Source organism: Hipposideros armiger, unplaced genomic scaffold (genome assembly GCF_001890085.2).
Source record: "Hipposideros armiger isolate ML-2016 unplaced genomic scaffold, ASM189008v1 scaffold_276, whole genome shotgun sequence".
NCBI classification, from domain to species: Eukaryota; Metazoa; Chordata; class Mammalia; order Chiroptera; family Hipposideridae; genus Hipposideros; species Hipposideros armiger.
In genome coordinates this window covers 1,469,037-1,485,435 of record NW_017731626.1, presented here as the reverse complement: position 1 = coordinate 1,485,435, position 16,399 = coordinate 1,469,037, and the positions used below count along the sequence as shown (strand labels likewise).

Below are 16,399 nucleotides of genomic sequence, written 5' to 3'. Positions count from 1 at the left end.
TGATTCATTCAGTAGAGGTGAAAGTTAGGTAACAATGAACACTCAGTCAGCCATATTTTCAAAGGAAAACTTGCTAGCATGTATTTAAAGGAAACTGTCACTAAGCTCAATCAATAGAATTTGTGAGCCAAATTTTTAAACTGATTTTTTTCCTAAAAGTTACGTTTTCAAACCAAGGTTTTACTCCAAAAAGTCACAAAGTTCAGTACTACTTGGTCATAAAAAAAGAAGTCATTATGTTTTATCATTCTTAACTATCCTTCCTTAAATTCAGAGCATTTTTTCCAGTTTCACTTCAAAGTTTTCTATTTCTACAATCATTATGCAAAAATAATATTCACAAATATTACAAAATTTTAAAGTTTTGTTTCAGAACAAATTTATTTAACTCTTCAGCAATCATTTTGTTTTATTTTTCAGCTTTATTGAGGTATAGTTAACAAATACAATTGTATATATTTAAAGTGTACAATATAATGATTTGACATGTATACTTTGTGAAATAATTATAACAATCAGATTAATTAACACATCCATCACCTCACATAGTTACCATCTTTCTGTCTGCAGTGAGAACAGAAGCCATCATAATTCATTGTTGATCTAAACAAAACAGATTGCTAATCACTGCAGAAAGGTGACATTCTTTATTCCCATAGACCATTTCATTTCCCTTCCTTCTGTATTTTGTGTTTTTGCCAGTAAAAAAAAAAAAGTTCTTGATATTGCTTCCTAAAAGTTCAACATGTCACTTTGACCCACCAATTGCACTCCTAGAAGTTATCCTACTAATAGACTCAAAAACTACAATTTAAATGTCCATCAACAGAGGACTGATTTAACATACAATGGATAAAATGATAAAGGTATTAAAAACAATGAGCAAGATTTTTATGTGCTAATATGAAAAAAATCTAAGATACATTGTTAAATTAAAAAATAAAAAAGCAAGAGACAAATAATATGCTTAACACGATCCCATTTTTTAAAAAGGAGAGACATGTATATATACAAATAAAATTTCAGAAAGGCTTTATAATACATATAAACAGTTGCTACCTCTGAGGTATTAAGATAAGTAGTGGGGAGAAGGGCTTTTAACTTCTTGTTTTGTACCTGTATTCTGCAGTTTGAACTTCTTAGGATGTACACAAGTTACTTTTATGATAAAAGTAAATAATTTTAAGTCTAGAACATTTATTTCTTTATTAGGACATTAAAAAGGAATGGCTTCATTTACAAATTGCCTCAGTATATTATTTTTAAAGGGGAGAGGCAGAAAACCACACATTTTGAGTTCTTAATAAAAGATGATCAATTGAAGATGATTATCAACAAGTATTACAAATCAGCCTGTATAATATCATAGCAGTTTTCAAACAGAATCTGCCCAGTTGGTCAATGCTCTGCAAAAACTAACTGTTTCAAAACCTGTTTTTGAACTTACACTTTAAATTTTAAGTTGCATTATTGTAAAGGTAAATGATATATCATCAAGTTTCACTGTACAAATTCTGGTTTGACTCTAGCTATGTCTGTAGGACCCAGACTTAAAGATTATAGGAGTGAAAGAAGAAATCTATGGAGATATATAACTGAAAATTATCCCTTGCATGTAATCAGAACAAAAGCCTGGTTTACTCCTGGCATGAATTTTCAGTATTTTTAAAAATCAAAGTGTTTTTAAGTTTCATATGATTATTACCCTATGACTTAACAAAGTAGTAAATATATGTTACATAGCCTAAGGGTGTTTCTCAGTCATTATATTTACAAATTTCAATTTCTTTAGAGGAGTCATGTCTGATTCTATTTTAACTGCCTGCATCAAATGAATATGAAAACCTTTTGCAATTGGCGAAGCTTTCTATCAAGGAATTCACTCTAATAACTCTGTTAAGTTTCAGAATTCTTAGTCAAATTTACTTTCCTGTGCCTAGAAACAACTACTAAACTTTCAAATTTCCCATTACCCCTAAAGAACAAAACTAAATTCATTAAATCGTCGTTTTATAGGAATCTAAGGTACCATTAAACGTATTTCAATTTCATAGACATTAAAATGTAAATGTTAAAATGTAAAATAAACAAAATACGACACTTTTTATTTTCCTGACTCTTAAAGAACATCTGACCTTTTTAACTTAGAAGACTATTTTGGGGATGTGGGGTGAAGGGAAGATGAAATGGGAAAAATACACCCCACTCATAGGCCAAGGAAATACTAAAAATTTATGAATTAATATTATTGAAAGGTTATTTCATGGAGGAATGTAAATGCTTCGTTTATATGCCTCTAAGGTTTTTGCCTGTTAAATTTATACTTACACGGAGGTGGCATATAATGTCGACATGATGAGAGTGAGGCTTGTGCAGGGGGCTGGGGCTGGGGCTGCGCAACCATGCTTGATCCATAACCATCTAGTGATAATGGCTGACTCGGGGCAGCAGCAGAAGCCTGATGGCCGAAGATTGCAGCTCGGGAGGAAGAAACAGGGCAGCAGGGGTCAAATGCAGATGCTCCGTGAAAACCACCACTTCCATGACTTCTGATACCATTGTTGCTCAGGTCTACTGGCAATGCCTGCTGTATAAAGAGGAACTGTATTTTATCTTTATAAAGTTTGGTCAAAACATTGTTTCATGTTATATTATAAAAGTACTCCTAATGCAATCTAGAAAAATAGAATCTTTGAATTAAAATTTTGAAAATGGTAAAACTTTTAGTGTGAAGACCTACCTATTGAACACCAAGAAAATAATATGTGTATCTTGGATTGTAAAAATTGTAATGATTATATACTTAAAATCTATAAACAATTTTTAATACTCAAGGATAAGATCATGCTACAAGATGAACAAAAGTTAATTATTTTAAGGTCTATTCCTCTTTCATTATTTAGATCTTAGAAAGAAACTTTTAAATCATAATTCCATATTCTCCTTTACCCCAACATTCTGATTAGTAATTTAGGACTCCTTTGGAAAACATAATGACATCACTGAAAACATTAAGGTTCTAGGTAAAAACTTGTCGGTCCTGTTTCTAAACTGTATATAGCAAGCATTCAACTGAAACTCTACTAATGCAAACATTCTCCAAGATAACAAAGGGCGTAAGATTCCTTTTATTAGAAATTCGACTTTAGGGAAGGCTCGTTTACTAAGTCGGAAAACAGAGTCTAGATTCCATCTCTACTCATCAGTAATTAGGTTTTTTCCCCCAAAAGCATTTTGAAAAGTCCTAAGTAGAACACTTTATCTTCTACTCTAGGGCAGATTACAGAAACAGAATTGCTTCTTTATATTCTTAAGTAACTTAAATACAAGCTTTTGCTTAGTGTTTAGTGTAGCTGTAATTTTAAAAATATGTGGTTAAAGAAAATAAAGGTTTGCTGTTATATGTGGAATTAGGTATAGGAACAGCTCAATACTGGAAGCTGAGGGGCTGGAGATAAAGAAAGTTAGGGTTATGCGTATTAGAGGCCCAGGTCACCCAGCAGTCCAGTGAGGAACCATAGTAATCTTTGTACTTTCAACAGGCTCCAGGCTCAGGGGACAATAGAAACACAGAAACTCCGGATGCTAAAATGGAAGGAGGATGGTGTTACAGGAGAAGCTGTGGGAAGGTGAAAAGTAAGAGCTCCTTTCTTCTTCTATACTATGTGTCTACAATTAAGTAAATGTTTGCCCTCTTTCTTTTGAGTTGGCAAATACAATATATGTCCCTCGATTTAGATAAGGAAGATTTAAAAACAATATCATGAGCTTGTGAGCTTATATTTATGGTTCAAATACTTTCCCTATTTTTCTCCTTAGGCTAAAATTTGGCAAATGGACTGGTGTATCAACATACTATGAAGGTGAGCAAATTTCCTATCTTTTTCAATGGTCAGGGGTTAAGAACACTCCCAGGAAGTGAGTAAAGTAGGGAGAAGGTCCTGCTACAAGAAACCGATGGTAAAGTGAAAAATAAAGAATAAAAAGAAAAGGGGAAAAACCAACAAAGAGAACAAACACCCTGTCCAAATTCCAACAGTTCTTTCAACTGTTATTCTAGAAGCAAAAGGAAGGGTAAGCAAGATGGGTAGAGAAATGGCAAATATTACTTTACACAGATTATAAGTAATACATAACAAACAGTAAACTACTCTCTTAAGAGAAAGCTACATACACCCAAAGGAGTAGAAAGAACTATAGAGACAAGTAACTACTACAATTTCTTTGTTGTCAGGCCTCCCCAGTCTTTCTCTGCCTACCCATAATCTGGCAATCAAAAATAAGACATCTACAAAATCACAATCCTCAGATCAGTTTGGTTCTCTCACTCTTCACTTCCTGCTGTGCCCACATAGCTTTCAGTGGGAGGCTATCTCATGAGCATGTGCCCAATTTCAGAGGCCTCCAAATGTCATTATGAGTCTCAAACTGTTCATATCGTCAAATTTTCACTCTCTTATTCTCCTTCATACCCACTGTCACCACCAAATGCCTGATCCTGCTGATTTTCCTCAAGTTTTATGTCAATCCAAATACCTCTACTTAGAGGTAGGTGAATAGGTTGCATTTATTTTCCACTGAACAGAACTATAAGAGTCTGCCAATAATTAAGTCAGTCCAGTTGGGGGAAAAAAAAGTTCCATACACAACTGATCTCTCAAACCAGCTGTATTATTTTATTACTTCAACAATATTCTGTGAGCAAAAGGCCCACCTTTTGGCAGCTCTTGAATAAATATGGGAGAAGCGGGTAGATCCATTTTCCCATTATAATTATAACCTTCCCCCTTTCAGCCCAAATTTCCAGCAAAAGGAAAGTTTACTTTTAAGCAGGGCCTTTCATTCAGTCCACTGAAAAGCTTTCCTTTTGCTTCCTCATTCCCAAGTAAACAGGTCTAAATGACCAGTAGATGCTAGTACTCAAAACTGTTATCAGAACCAAAACATCATCTATAATCTCTTTAATCATATTTCCCACTGAACGCTTTAAAATTTCCTTTTGATAAAAGCAGCTAGGTTTTTTTGTTTTTTAGGGTACACCCCACTTTCTTAATTATTTTTTAATTTGTCAGATCCAGAAGAGATAGCCATCAAAATTTAAAGATAAAGTACTTTAGGAAAGGTCAAGGGATACAAAAGCAGTTGCTCTGAATTTCCTTTTTGACTTTTTTCTAGCCCTTTTTATAGCATATAGGTTACAGTTGTACCTTGAAATTATGTTTTGTTTTGTAAAGTATGCACCACCCAGGTTTATATCACAATTATACACAGAGATGACACAGCAAAATTAAAGTAGCATACAACGCCTGCATTAACTCCATGTGCTCATCAATACTAACTTAATATTTGACATTTTCAGCACTCACTAATAATATCAATTAAATTACTGAATTATAATTTTTTGCTGACATTTCAATTCCCCATAAACTAAAAATTTCATCTGCTCCTGAGAAACTATGTCACAGGTTTGCATCTGAGAGGCTCTTTATTTCTAGAGATGAGTGGAGACTATCTGGAGCTTCAGAGTAGGAGATAGAGGGAAAAATTGGGAGAGTTTCCCAATTTCTCATGAGTTAGGTTTACACTGCAGTTTCAACATTTTGAAATAAAATCCCAAAGACCAGATTCACCTGTATTTAACCCAAAACACCAAAAACCATTTCCAAATAAAAAATAGTATCACTTCTGATTTTCCACATTCCTGGCCCCTTCAATTAACTGCAATAATTTAAACCATCAAAAAAAACCCTAGAGTGCCGGCCGAGTGGCTCAGTTGGTTAAGAGCTCGCTCAAGAGTTTGAGCTCTGAGCAACAGCGGTTTGAGTCCCGGGCCCGAGCTGAGCAGCTGCTGAGCTGCCAACAGGTGGCAGGATGGCTCAGCTAAAAAAAAAACAAAAAAAAAACCCCTAGAGACTTAATTTTAAAAGGAAAAAAAAAAAATCAAAGACCATTAAATTGGGCCACTTTTGCACAGGCAACAGAATAACGACTTGTTTAGTATACAAAATTTATCATTAGGTTTTTTTCCTCCTGAAAAAAAACACCATTTAAAATTGTAAGAAAAAAAAGAAAAACTCATACAATCCCACATACCTGGTCATGGTAGCTGGCACCAGAACTACTATTTGCTCCACAAGGTGCCTGTACTTGTGCAGGTCTTTCCACAGGGCAGTTAGGGTCACTATAGGGGGGAGAGACTGGGACAGCTGGATGGGGAGGATGATGGTGGTGATGATGGTGTTGAAAATGGTGGCCATGCTGCTGATAGCAACTTGTGTGTGGATGTCCTAATGCATGGTGATTCTGTGACGACCCTCCGCATGGCGAGTGCTGGGGACAGCAGGAAGGTAGCCTTGGCATTGCAGGAGGACCAGTTTCTGTTACAGCACTAGATGCAGTTCTCCTTGAGTCATCTTGTAACAAAATAAAACAAAAAGCATAGAACGATCAAATGATCGAATACTACTGTGTAAAAAATAGATGCTATGTAAAAATAAGTAAATAATTAAGAAACGTTTACAAATTCAAATCTCTGTAAATAACAATGTGATGTTAACATACGTAATTTCAGGTAGTGTCTTCAATGGGATTTTCCTGAAAACCTAAATTCTTCAAGAGGCTCATATTTTACAAATGTTTAAATATGACAACAGATCATCATCTCCTAGGTCATGACAAATGATTAGCTTTAAAATGCATTTTAAAAATTCTAAAATATCATGTGAGCTCTTCCATTATATGCAGTAAAGCAAAGATTCTTCTCCTGGGCTCCATGAACCCCTAATACCACTACATAATGCAGACTACTAAGTACTTCTTAAAATTTTATCTTAACATATATGGTATTTCCCCATGTATAAGACATACCCTTTTTCGAAAAATTTGGGGTCTAAAAACTGGGCGCATCTTATACAGTGCTTGTAGATCGTTGTCAAGTCATTTAAGAAGTGTGGCATTTCAAATGCCATAGATGGAACTGAGGACGAGGCAATATATGAACACAGTGATTTGTCATCAGACACAGATGAGGACAAGCTAATGGTTGGGAGTTTTGACAGTGATGAGGAGTTGTATGAATTTTATGATGAATAAAACTTGAGTTCAATAACTTTATGTAATACATGTTTTTTCAAATTTCGGGCCCCAAAATTAAGCTGCGTCTTATACATGGGAGCGTCTTATACATGGGGAAATACAGTAACCACCCAATTCACAGCGTATCTGGCTAAGTCTCACTAACCTCCAACATCTTTCCCCTTCCTCTGACCTCTAAACTTAGACTTGATAGAATGAATGTAAGAAATGATAAGACTCTAGTATGTGGAAAATTACAAGTATCTTATAATAATCCAGTGATTTAGTGTTGAATAGATGGGAAAAAAGCACAGAATCAGATGGGCCTGAGTTCCAGTCCTGAGCCTATCTAATCCTGGGCAATGTGACCTGAGGAAAGAGGTTATTTAACCTCTTTCTTACCTATTAAATGGGGCAGTAATGGCCTTGCAGGGCTGTTGTTAGGAAAGATGTTAATCTCCTAGGTATGAAACATCCGAGTCCTGATTATGCTCTCTGCCACATGCCCAGTTATACTGAAGGTGTGTTCTTCTGCACCAGAACTGCAAAAGTGCCCCCAGAAGGTCTATCCCAGTGTTTCAAATTCATCTAAAAAACAGCACCCTTTCCTCAAACTACACATTATGTGAAAACTATATAAAACATAAATATTGAGATAAAATTTTTTACTTAAAAAATGTAAATTAGAAGAGTGGAGGGCCCAGAGACCTGTCTCTCCCTGCCTCCCCGCCGCATGACTCGGAAGCAGCTCCTCAGAATCCTGAGGCTCCTGGAGTACCGTTGTTCTAGCCTTATTTCTAGAGGAGCCAGTACCCTGGCTCCTATGTGGCTTGCAGAACCTAGCTAATCTCTTCTGGGCCAATGTACCAATTAGGAATCTTCTGGTTACTAACAAATATTACAAAAATCTAACCAAAAAGTGCTAAAACAATAAAGTGAATTTATGGGCTCCCATAAATGAATCTCGGTTGGGGTGCTTCAGGCTCTGCTTGAGAGGTTTGACTGCAGCAAACTTCCCTGTAATTCTCCAGGGTCTGCCCTCCCATACATGCCCTACCCTGCCTTTGCTGATTCTCTTCTAGGCAAGGTTTGTCATCTAAACCCTGTTACGTTGTATCTATATATTGATTTTTTCCAAGCTCCTAATCTGGTCTATTTGGGCTAATTTCCCTAACGCTTTTTGTAAAGGCTCTTACCCTGGGAACTAGAACTCAGGAGTCAGTGAACTTGGATAGAAAAAAATTACAAATATTCTAATCTCTAATTGCCTTCTGGAATTAGTACTACCTTGTTAGCCTCAGTTAAGGTTAAATATTACAAGTAATTTGTAACAAAAAACAATGAAAGTAGACAAGTCGTTACTTTTAAAACAAATTACAGCAGATTAAAGTCAGTTCTATAATTATTTCATTTTCATTTATTTGCCTTTTAAATTTCTTGAACAACCCGAACAGTTACAACCAGCATATCAGGAACTGACCATGATCAACAGCCTATCAAACATTAAGTAACTATTTTCTATATGCTGTAAGATTTGTAGCAATAACTCATTATTACAGTAGGTTTTCTTCCTATGACATTTTCAGGGTTTTATCTCAGCCTCCTTGTCAAAGTGTTGTACAAATGAATGTCATTTATTGTGTTACTTCAGAAAAAAGATTGAAAACCTTTGGGACACTAAATTCATTCAGTGGGTGGAATAAATGATCTTCCTAATTTCTTCCAACTCTGACACTTTAATTTTATAAATCCAGTTATTTAAGGATTATGGGTAACTCTAAAATTCAGGAGATGAGTTTATAACCAGAGCAAAAGGTCTATTATGGACTGCTAGAACTGTGACTGAAGTGACAGATATGACACTTATCTGTTCAGAAAGAACATGCATCTCCTTTGTCTTCCAATATTTTGAATACAAAAATCAGAGCAAAAGAAAAGGGAGCACAATGATTATAATATACTTAAGATTGAAGAAATATTTACGGGGTCAGATCATTATCAGTACGGCTTCAAAAAGAAGACTGACCTTGTAGCTCTACGTCTTAGGGTACAGTTTTGGCTTCCAATTACATTAATAGTCTATTTTCCTGCAGTCCAGAACCTCCCTGTTGTTCAGAGTAGCAACACAAAGTAAAGACAACTGAATTTCCTCTTGTTCAAGAGTTACTGACCAAAGAAAACTGCCATAAATTAGAAGTGAAATACAAAGATATATGATTAAGTAAATAAAACTTACTTTTTATTAAAATTAGCCCACAGAGTATCCACTAAAAATGAGACAATCACAAACCTGCACCAGAGAAATTAACCCCACAGCCAGTGACACCACGCTGGTTGAAGTACCGTCAATGTAATTCTAGGATTACTGAGATGTACTCATGTGTTTATTCATTCATTTGGCAAGTCTGACACATAATAATGATATGGTAAAGGACATAAAAAGGCTGGAAAATACAACAGTGAAAATTAAGGTCCTGGCCTTTAATTAACTTACGACATTGTCTGCCTTTGTTGTTTTATCTCTAGCACCTAGAAACATGTCTGCACAATGTAGGTGGCTCAATAAGCACTTGCTAAATTTAAGTTAACCTCATAAGGGAAAAGTGGCATTAATGCATGCATGCAGCTAAGTCTAAGAAAAGAAAGACCTGATATGTGGTCCTTCAGGAGCTCGTCATCAAGTTTTGAGACAATTTAAGATATAAATCAATCAGTATTGTAACAGAAGCACTGAATTCAAGTATAGTATAGAGCAATGATGCCCCCCAGGAAACATCTGGCAACACCTGGGGACATTTTAATGATCAGAATTGGAGGGGAGGTGGTGGTACTGGTGTTTAGTGTGTAGAGACCAAGAGTACTGCTGAATATTCTACAATGCATAGAACAGCCCCACATATAAAGAATTGTCCAGCCCAAAGACAATAGTGCCAAGGTTGCGAAATCCTGGCATAAAGGAAGAGTATAGGCTCCAAGCCAGACTTCCTAGGTTTGAATTCTTGCTCCACTGTCACATAACCTTGGACAAGTTACTTCATCTGTAAAATGAGAAGAGTAATAGAATCTGCCTCATAGGTTACTGCAAAAAGCAGTTAATATAGATAAATCATTGACCAATGTTATGAATTTAACAGATGTTAGCTGCTACTTATTATCCATTAGAATGCTAGGGCAGAAAATTTAAGTTTTGTTCCCAGTGTCTAGTACATAGTATGTAATCAAAACATATTTGTTAAATAAATGAATATATCAGATATCATGTATGCATAAAGCAAGGAACACATGGAGAAGTCAGATGATGGGCTGACTGGGCATGCTGACTTTAAGGGGACTACAGAATGGTCCAGAGGAGATGTCCAGGCAGTTGGATGTGAAAGTTTAAAATAGCACAGGACTCAGGAAACACAAAAAGGGAAGTCATCAGCATATTGGTGGTAGGTGGAAACAACTGCAGTTATGAGATGGGCCAGTGAGAAAAGAACTGAGAAGAGAGTCCTGAGAGAAATAAAGAAGAAAATTATTGCCAGACTTTTTAATTTAACATCATGTTTGTTTTGAAAGGCATCAGAAGCAAGTTAAAAGAAGGAATTTAAGGTGAAGAAGATCCACTTCAGTGTACACATACTTAACACAAACGTGCCTGTGCGTGTACTAATGGGATGGAAGCAGCAAAGATGCTGAAGATACAGGGAAGATAAGCATGGCCAAGGACTCAAGAAGGGATAAGAGGTAGAGCCTAGATAAAGGAACTGGAAGGAATAGGAAGGAATTAAAGAGACCAGGAGTTGGGAGAGTAAGTTAGATATCGATACACAAATGTTTTTATGGAGGGGCTGGAATTTATGGGGATTCATGCTTTAGAACCTCCATTTGTTTTTTATTTATTTTCCCCTGGAGGAATAAAAGTGTTGAGGAGAATGCGAGAATTTTGGAATAGCCACTGAGGGGAAGAAAACGGAACTGATTGACATACATCATACTATATGGTAACTTATTACCAAAAGCCCAAGATGAGATATCATAAATTCATGAGGCACCAATCTGCTTGGTTCTATGCTTTTTTTACCAGCCTCATTCAGAAACCTGCATAAGAGCAAAACTAGATGGCTTGAGTTACTCAAGGTTAGAAATATGCAAGAATACGCAAAGTAAGGACAAGATGTGACGAAAATAGGTGATTGATGTTCTATACTCTTGGAAGGAAATAAAGCCAGCAGAACTGAGTGCCCCTAATGTAGCCTAAATACCTGTATGTGCTTCTATCAGGTTTATACAGAGGAACAAACTGGCCTGGAAGAAGTTTCTCCTAGTCTAGAGAAATACAACACGAGCAAGTCTATCCCAAAGGTAGTCATCAATATAGCCAAGAGTATGTGAATTCTGAGTGAACAAGGGCCTTGAATGAATCAATCAATCAATAAAAGATTTGAGACTATCCTGAAATAAAGTTGGGACTCTATCACATAAAATCTAGATTAGAATTAGGAAGGGTACATAAAGTTATCAGGGGAGAGGAGTGAATGAGAAGAGTTCAAATCTTTGCCTCTAAGATTATTATTGACCTTGAAAGTATTTAATATTCCAGATTTCTTTATTTCTGATGTGAATAAGCTCGACTGACATCAAGAAAGTTTTTAAAGATTAAATGATAATATGATAGGAGACAGTTAATTAAATGATAGAAGGAATCATTGCTAACTGAAACCAGAAATCTGAGAAGAGATAAAACTTAAAACATTGGAGTAAATCTGTGACCTTGGATTAGGCAATGGCTTCTTATATAGATATGACACCAAAAGAACAATGAAAAAATTGGGAAAATGGTTATCGTCAAACTTTTTAAAACTACCATCTCCATTTTCAATTCTTTTACATAGGAGTGGAATCATAGGTCATCTGGTAATTGTTTTAACAGTTTTTTAAATTAAAATTTATTGGGGTGGGCCCTTGAGCCCTTTGAGCCTTAGAGCCACAGCCCTTCAGCTGCTTTTCTTTGTGCTCGGACCCGCTCTCAACTCTTTGGAGTGCAGCATTTTTTTTTTTTTTTTAGCTGAGCCATCCTGCTACCTGTCAACTCTTTGGAGTGTACTATCTCTTCTAATAAACTTCTCTTTCACCACTTAAAGTTTTATTGGGGTAACAATGGTCAACATGTTTTAACTTTTTGAGGAACCGCCAAAGTGTTTTCCACAACAGCTGTACCATTTTATGTTCCCACTAGATTATTCACAAGTGTTCCAATTTCTCCACATTCTTGTCAACACTGGTTATTTTATGATTTATTGTTCTCTCTCTTTTTTTTTAATAATAGACATCCTGCTGGGTGTAAAGTGAGTATTTCATTGTGGTTTTGATTTGCATTTCCCCACTGTTGATGTTTTCATATGCTTCTGGGTCATTTGTAAATCTTCTTTGGAAAAATACTATGCAAATCCTTCACCCCTGTTTAAACAGGGTTGTTTTTGTTTTTGAGTTGTGCAAGTTCTTTATACATACTGGATACTAGGTCCTTATCATATACATGATTTTCAAATATTTTTTCCCATTCTGTAAGTCAGTTTTTCACTTTTCTGATAATGTCCTTTGAAATACAAAAGTTTTAAATTTTGACGAAATTCAATTTACCTATTTTTTTCTTTTGTTGCCCGTAGTTTTGTTGTCAGCCATTTAATTCTACCCGATCTCTTTCAGTTGAGCTATGATACTTTGGTAACATATGGCACCCAAACCCAAATATGAAATCACAGTCTAATTTTAATTGAGACTACTTAGCTCACATATGATGTTTATTTTTAAGAATATGCTCTTGCTAATACAGCTAAGATCTTAAAAACAAGAATACTTTTTCTTACAAATGCAATGAAAAAGAGTCCCACCCCTCCCCCCTTTTACATACCTCCTATAGAAGTACCAGTCATACTATTGCTTGTAAGAGTAGCTGAAGTCTCTGACACTGTGGAGGGTTGGCTACTAGTGACAGCTGAAGCAGTATCAGAGACCTGCTCAGAGGTAGATGGATTTGAATTGTTAATGGAAGCACTTGTGGTTTGTGATTCCATTCTCGCAGAAGTGGTTGGTACTACAGTAGGTTCTATAAAATACAAAATGTTTATTTAGCATTTCAAAACAAATTAGGTAACGGGTTGTATTTTATTACAAGTTTACATTTTTAGGATAATTATTAAAGCAAACTTTAAAAATATGAACTCTCTAATAAGTACAATATATAGTAAAAAAAAGCTTTCATAAAGCTAAACTACAACATTAAAATGACATATTACCAACATATGATTATTGCATTTCAAAAATCCAACACCTATATATGCATATGCCAATAATTCAGGTAATTAACATTTTAGATAATGACTATATCAGTTTTCTGATCACAAAGAAGAGAAAAAGTTAAAGTGTCTCTGCTAGATTCATACACACTGTCACACGCTGTCAAAACATTTTCACAAACTGTACTTTCTTTGTACAGTATGGATTCTAGAATCAGATGCCTGGAGTAATTTTTTATTTTATCACTGACAGTACAGTCCTAGATAAGTTACTTAACCACTTTTCATTTCCTCATCTGTAGAACTAGGAAAGTACAGAATTTTCTTCATAAAACTAGTGTTACGATGAACTGAGATCATATATATAAAGCACTTTGTTTGATGCTTTACATGTAGTAATCACTTAATAAACATTATCTATGATATTTAATGTGTTTTAATCTCTCTTCTGCAAGGCTTTTGGCATGTTTTCCAAAAATTTTTTTTTTGCAAATATTGGGTTGTTGGGAAAAGTCGTGACACATTTTTGCAACGAAAAGCATAGAAAATATACATCATGACTTTTCTGACAACCCAATATTAATATTCAGCATGCTTTCTAATAAAAATTAAAAATTTTTGTAGTATAGGGGCCGGCCGAGTGGCTCAGTTGGTTAAGAACTCGCTCAAGAGTTTGAGCTCTGAGCAACAGCGGTTCAATTCCTGGTCCGAGCTGAGCTGCCTCTAAGCTGCCAATAGGTGGCAGGATGGCTCAGCTAAAAAAAACAAACAAAAACAAACTTTTATAGTATAATGTAGAAGAAATTTCAGACAGACCTTAACTTATGAATGAGTTGTATTTTAGACTTTGATTGTAAAATGATTGTTTAAAAATTGAGAATGGGAATAAATCTGTCCAAAGCATATTCACAACAATTAGATCTGAAGAAAAGGACCCCCTTAATGTGATATAGAATGAAAGGACAAACTAATCTACACAATGCAGTGTAATAGGCTGATTCCTGAAACACAAATAGTACCTGTTGGTCTATATGGGGCACTGTACTTTGGATGCTTACACAAATATATTTGCTTATACATGAAAAGAGGAGGTTGGAATCTTAGTTTATTTGCAAATGGTTTATCTCAGTTTTCAACCTTGGCAGTACTGACATTTTTGGCTGGATAATTCTTTGTTGAGGGTAGGAGTGAGGGTAGGGAGTGGGGGGATAGGAATGGGGGTGGGGGTGGGCTGTCCTGTGCATTGTAGGATGTTTATCAGCATCCCTGGCCTCTTCCCATTGGTTGTTAGTAGCGCTCTCCCCCAACTGTGAGAACCAAAAATGTCTACAGATATTGCCAAATATCTCCAAGGACACAAAATGACCTCCAGTTAAGAGCCACTGGGGTCTAATCGATATACTTAGGTGTTGGGTTTATTTTTCATAAAGTAGAAGCTTTCCATTGAAAGAAACTAGGGGAGAAGGGGACATCTACTGATCACTGGAATACTTTTAACCCAGTATTCTGGCTGACCTAGCTCTAATGGGTTAAAAGCCTACTCTGTAACCTTCTCCTATTTACTGGCTAGCAGGTGTCACACAGAAAAACACACAAAAAGTTTCCAAAATAGTCGTCTAATATTTAACTAACTTCAAGTATTCTTTAATTAATCCCTGTTATATTAACTACTGTCTCACAGAGTTTCAAAATAAAAACCAAGACACTGTTGAATGAAATGCAGATGGTGACAATAAATTACCTTTTCATAAATATCTTAATTCCAAAGTACTGGTACTCTGAAAGTTATGATCATCCAAACTGCAAAAAGCCCATGTAAGAGCTGACTGCCCAAGGCCCCAAACTCTTTCTACCTACCTAATGTATCTTTCCTCCAATTTATAGCTAACTCCCAAAGCCAACAAATTCATACATGGATGACCATCTTTCTTTTAAGGAAATTCTGACTGACCATTTCCTTCTAAGATGTAACTAGTAGTACCTGAAGATAATTCTCAATATGTGGAAAAATTCATATATGTATTCATATATTCATACATGCTACCATTTTCCCTAACTGCTGTTTTCCAACTCTAGCTTTGTTTCTTCGGTTACTTGGGTGCAGTTGTAAGCCAAAACAAAACACTAAAACTAAGCAGCATAAAAGGTATCCTAATATTACATTAAAGAATAACCTTTTAGGAATAAATTCAACATTTTAAATAACCAGTATTGACCATTTAAATTCAGTTATACTGCTTTTCTGTTATCTGTATTTAAAAAGTGTAATTTCTGTTTTTCATAGCAAAGTTAAAGTATGACAGTAATCTTATAAATCAAAATAATGGGTAAGTCTGAGGACAGATCAAACTATAACTTGTAAAAATATTTGTTTGTAAGAAAATAACTACAAAGCAATGAAACAATAACCAGAGAAAATTTTAGGCACACTATTGTATCAATTGATAAATAAGATTAGAAAATCTGACACTTCCTTGTAGTTAAATAATAGATTACCATTAAGCAGTAGAAGTTTCTAGTATAGTAAGATATCCCATTTTATCAAATTGTCTTCATAATTCTACACTATTACTACTCTACCTTACCATCTTCATCAACAGTAAGGTCCACAACTTCTGCTGCATTCTGCCTCAAGGGCTGTATAACAGTAGAAATTCTACTGCGGTTCCGTGGCTCCTGTGGCCGGCTTGTATGAGAACTTGAACCTTGGCTCCAATGAGATCTGGAGTGTCCAAGGGTTGAACGAGACCTTAAATGATATCAATAGTAAATTAGTAAATATAAAATAACAAACAAAATGTTTCGTTACCCATGAAATAATAAGCCTTTATTACAAAGTAAGTTGTGAAGTGCTTCATGCAAGACTTCTTCAAAGAAATAATTAAAAATTATGACTAGCACAATGTCTGGCACTCAGTAAATATTTTCTGAACAAAATGTTCAGCAAATGCTCACCAATCAACTGACCTAAGAATATGAGAAGTGATATGTTATTATTTTAAACCAATCACTGTTGTACAATACAGGATTCTGTTTCAAGAATG

General features: G+C 35.3%; 1 protein-coding gene across 9 annotated transcripts in view; it reads right to left on the bottom strand.

Annotated features, from left to right (window-relative positions):
* The window catches only part of RNF111 (ring finger protein 111), a 106,249-nt gene that overhangs the window by 14,449 nt on the left and 75,401 nt on the right, over window positions 1–16,399 (bottom strand). For 7 of the 9 annotated variants that reach the window (XM_019657547.1, XM_019657551.1, XM_019657552.1 and 4 more), the window contains exons 4-7: window positions 15,941–16,104; window positions 12,971–13,165; window positions 6,094–6,413; window positions 2,329–2,587 (exon numbers count right to left, since the gene is read on the bottom strand). In XM_019657547.1, the coding sequence (XP_019513092.1) occupies window positions 2,329–2,587; window positions 6,094–6,413; window positions 12,971–13,165; window positions 15,941–16,104 (938 nt within the window). The remainder of the gene's footprint in view (window positions 1–2,328; window positions 2,588–6,093; window positions 6,414–12,970; window positions 13,166–15,940; window positions 16,105–16,399) is intronic. The other 2 variants (XM_019657550.1, XM_019657555.1) reach the window with 1 other exon arrangement.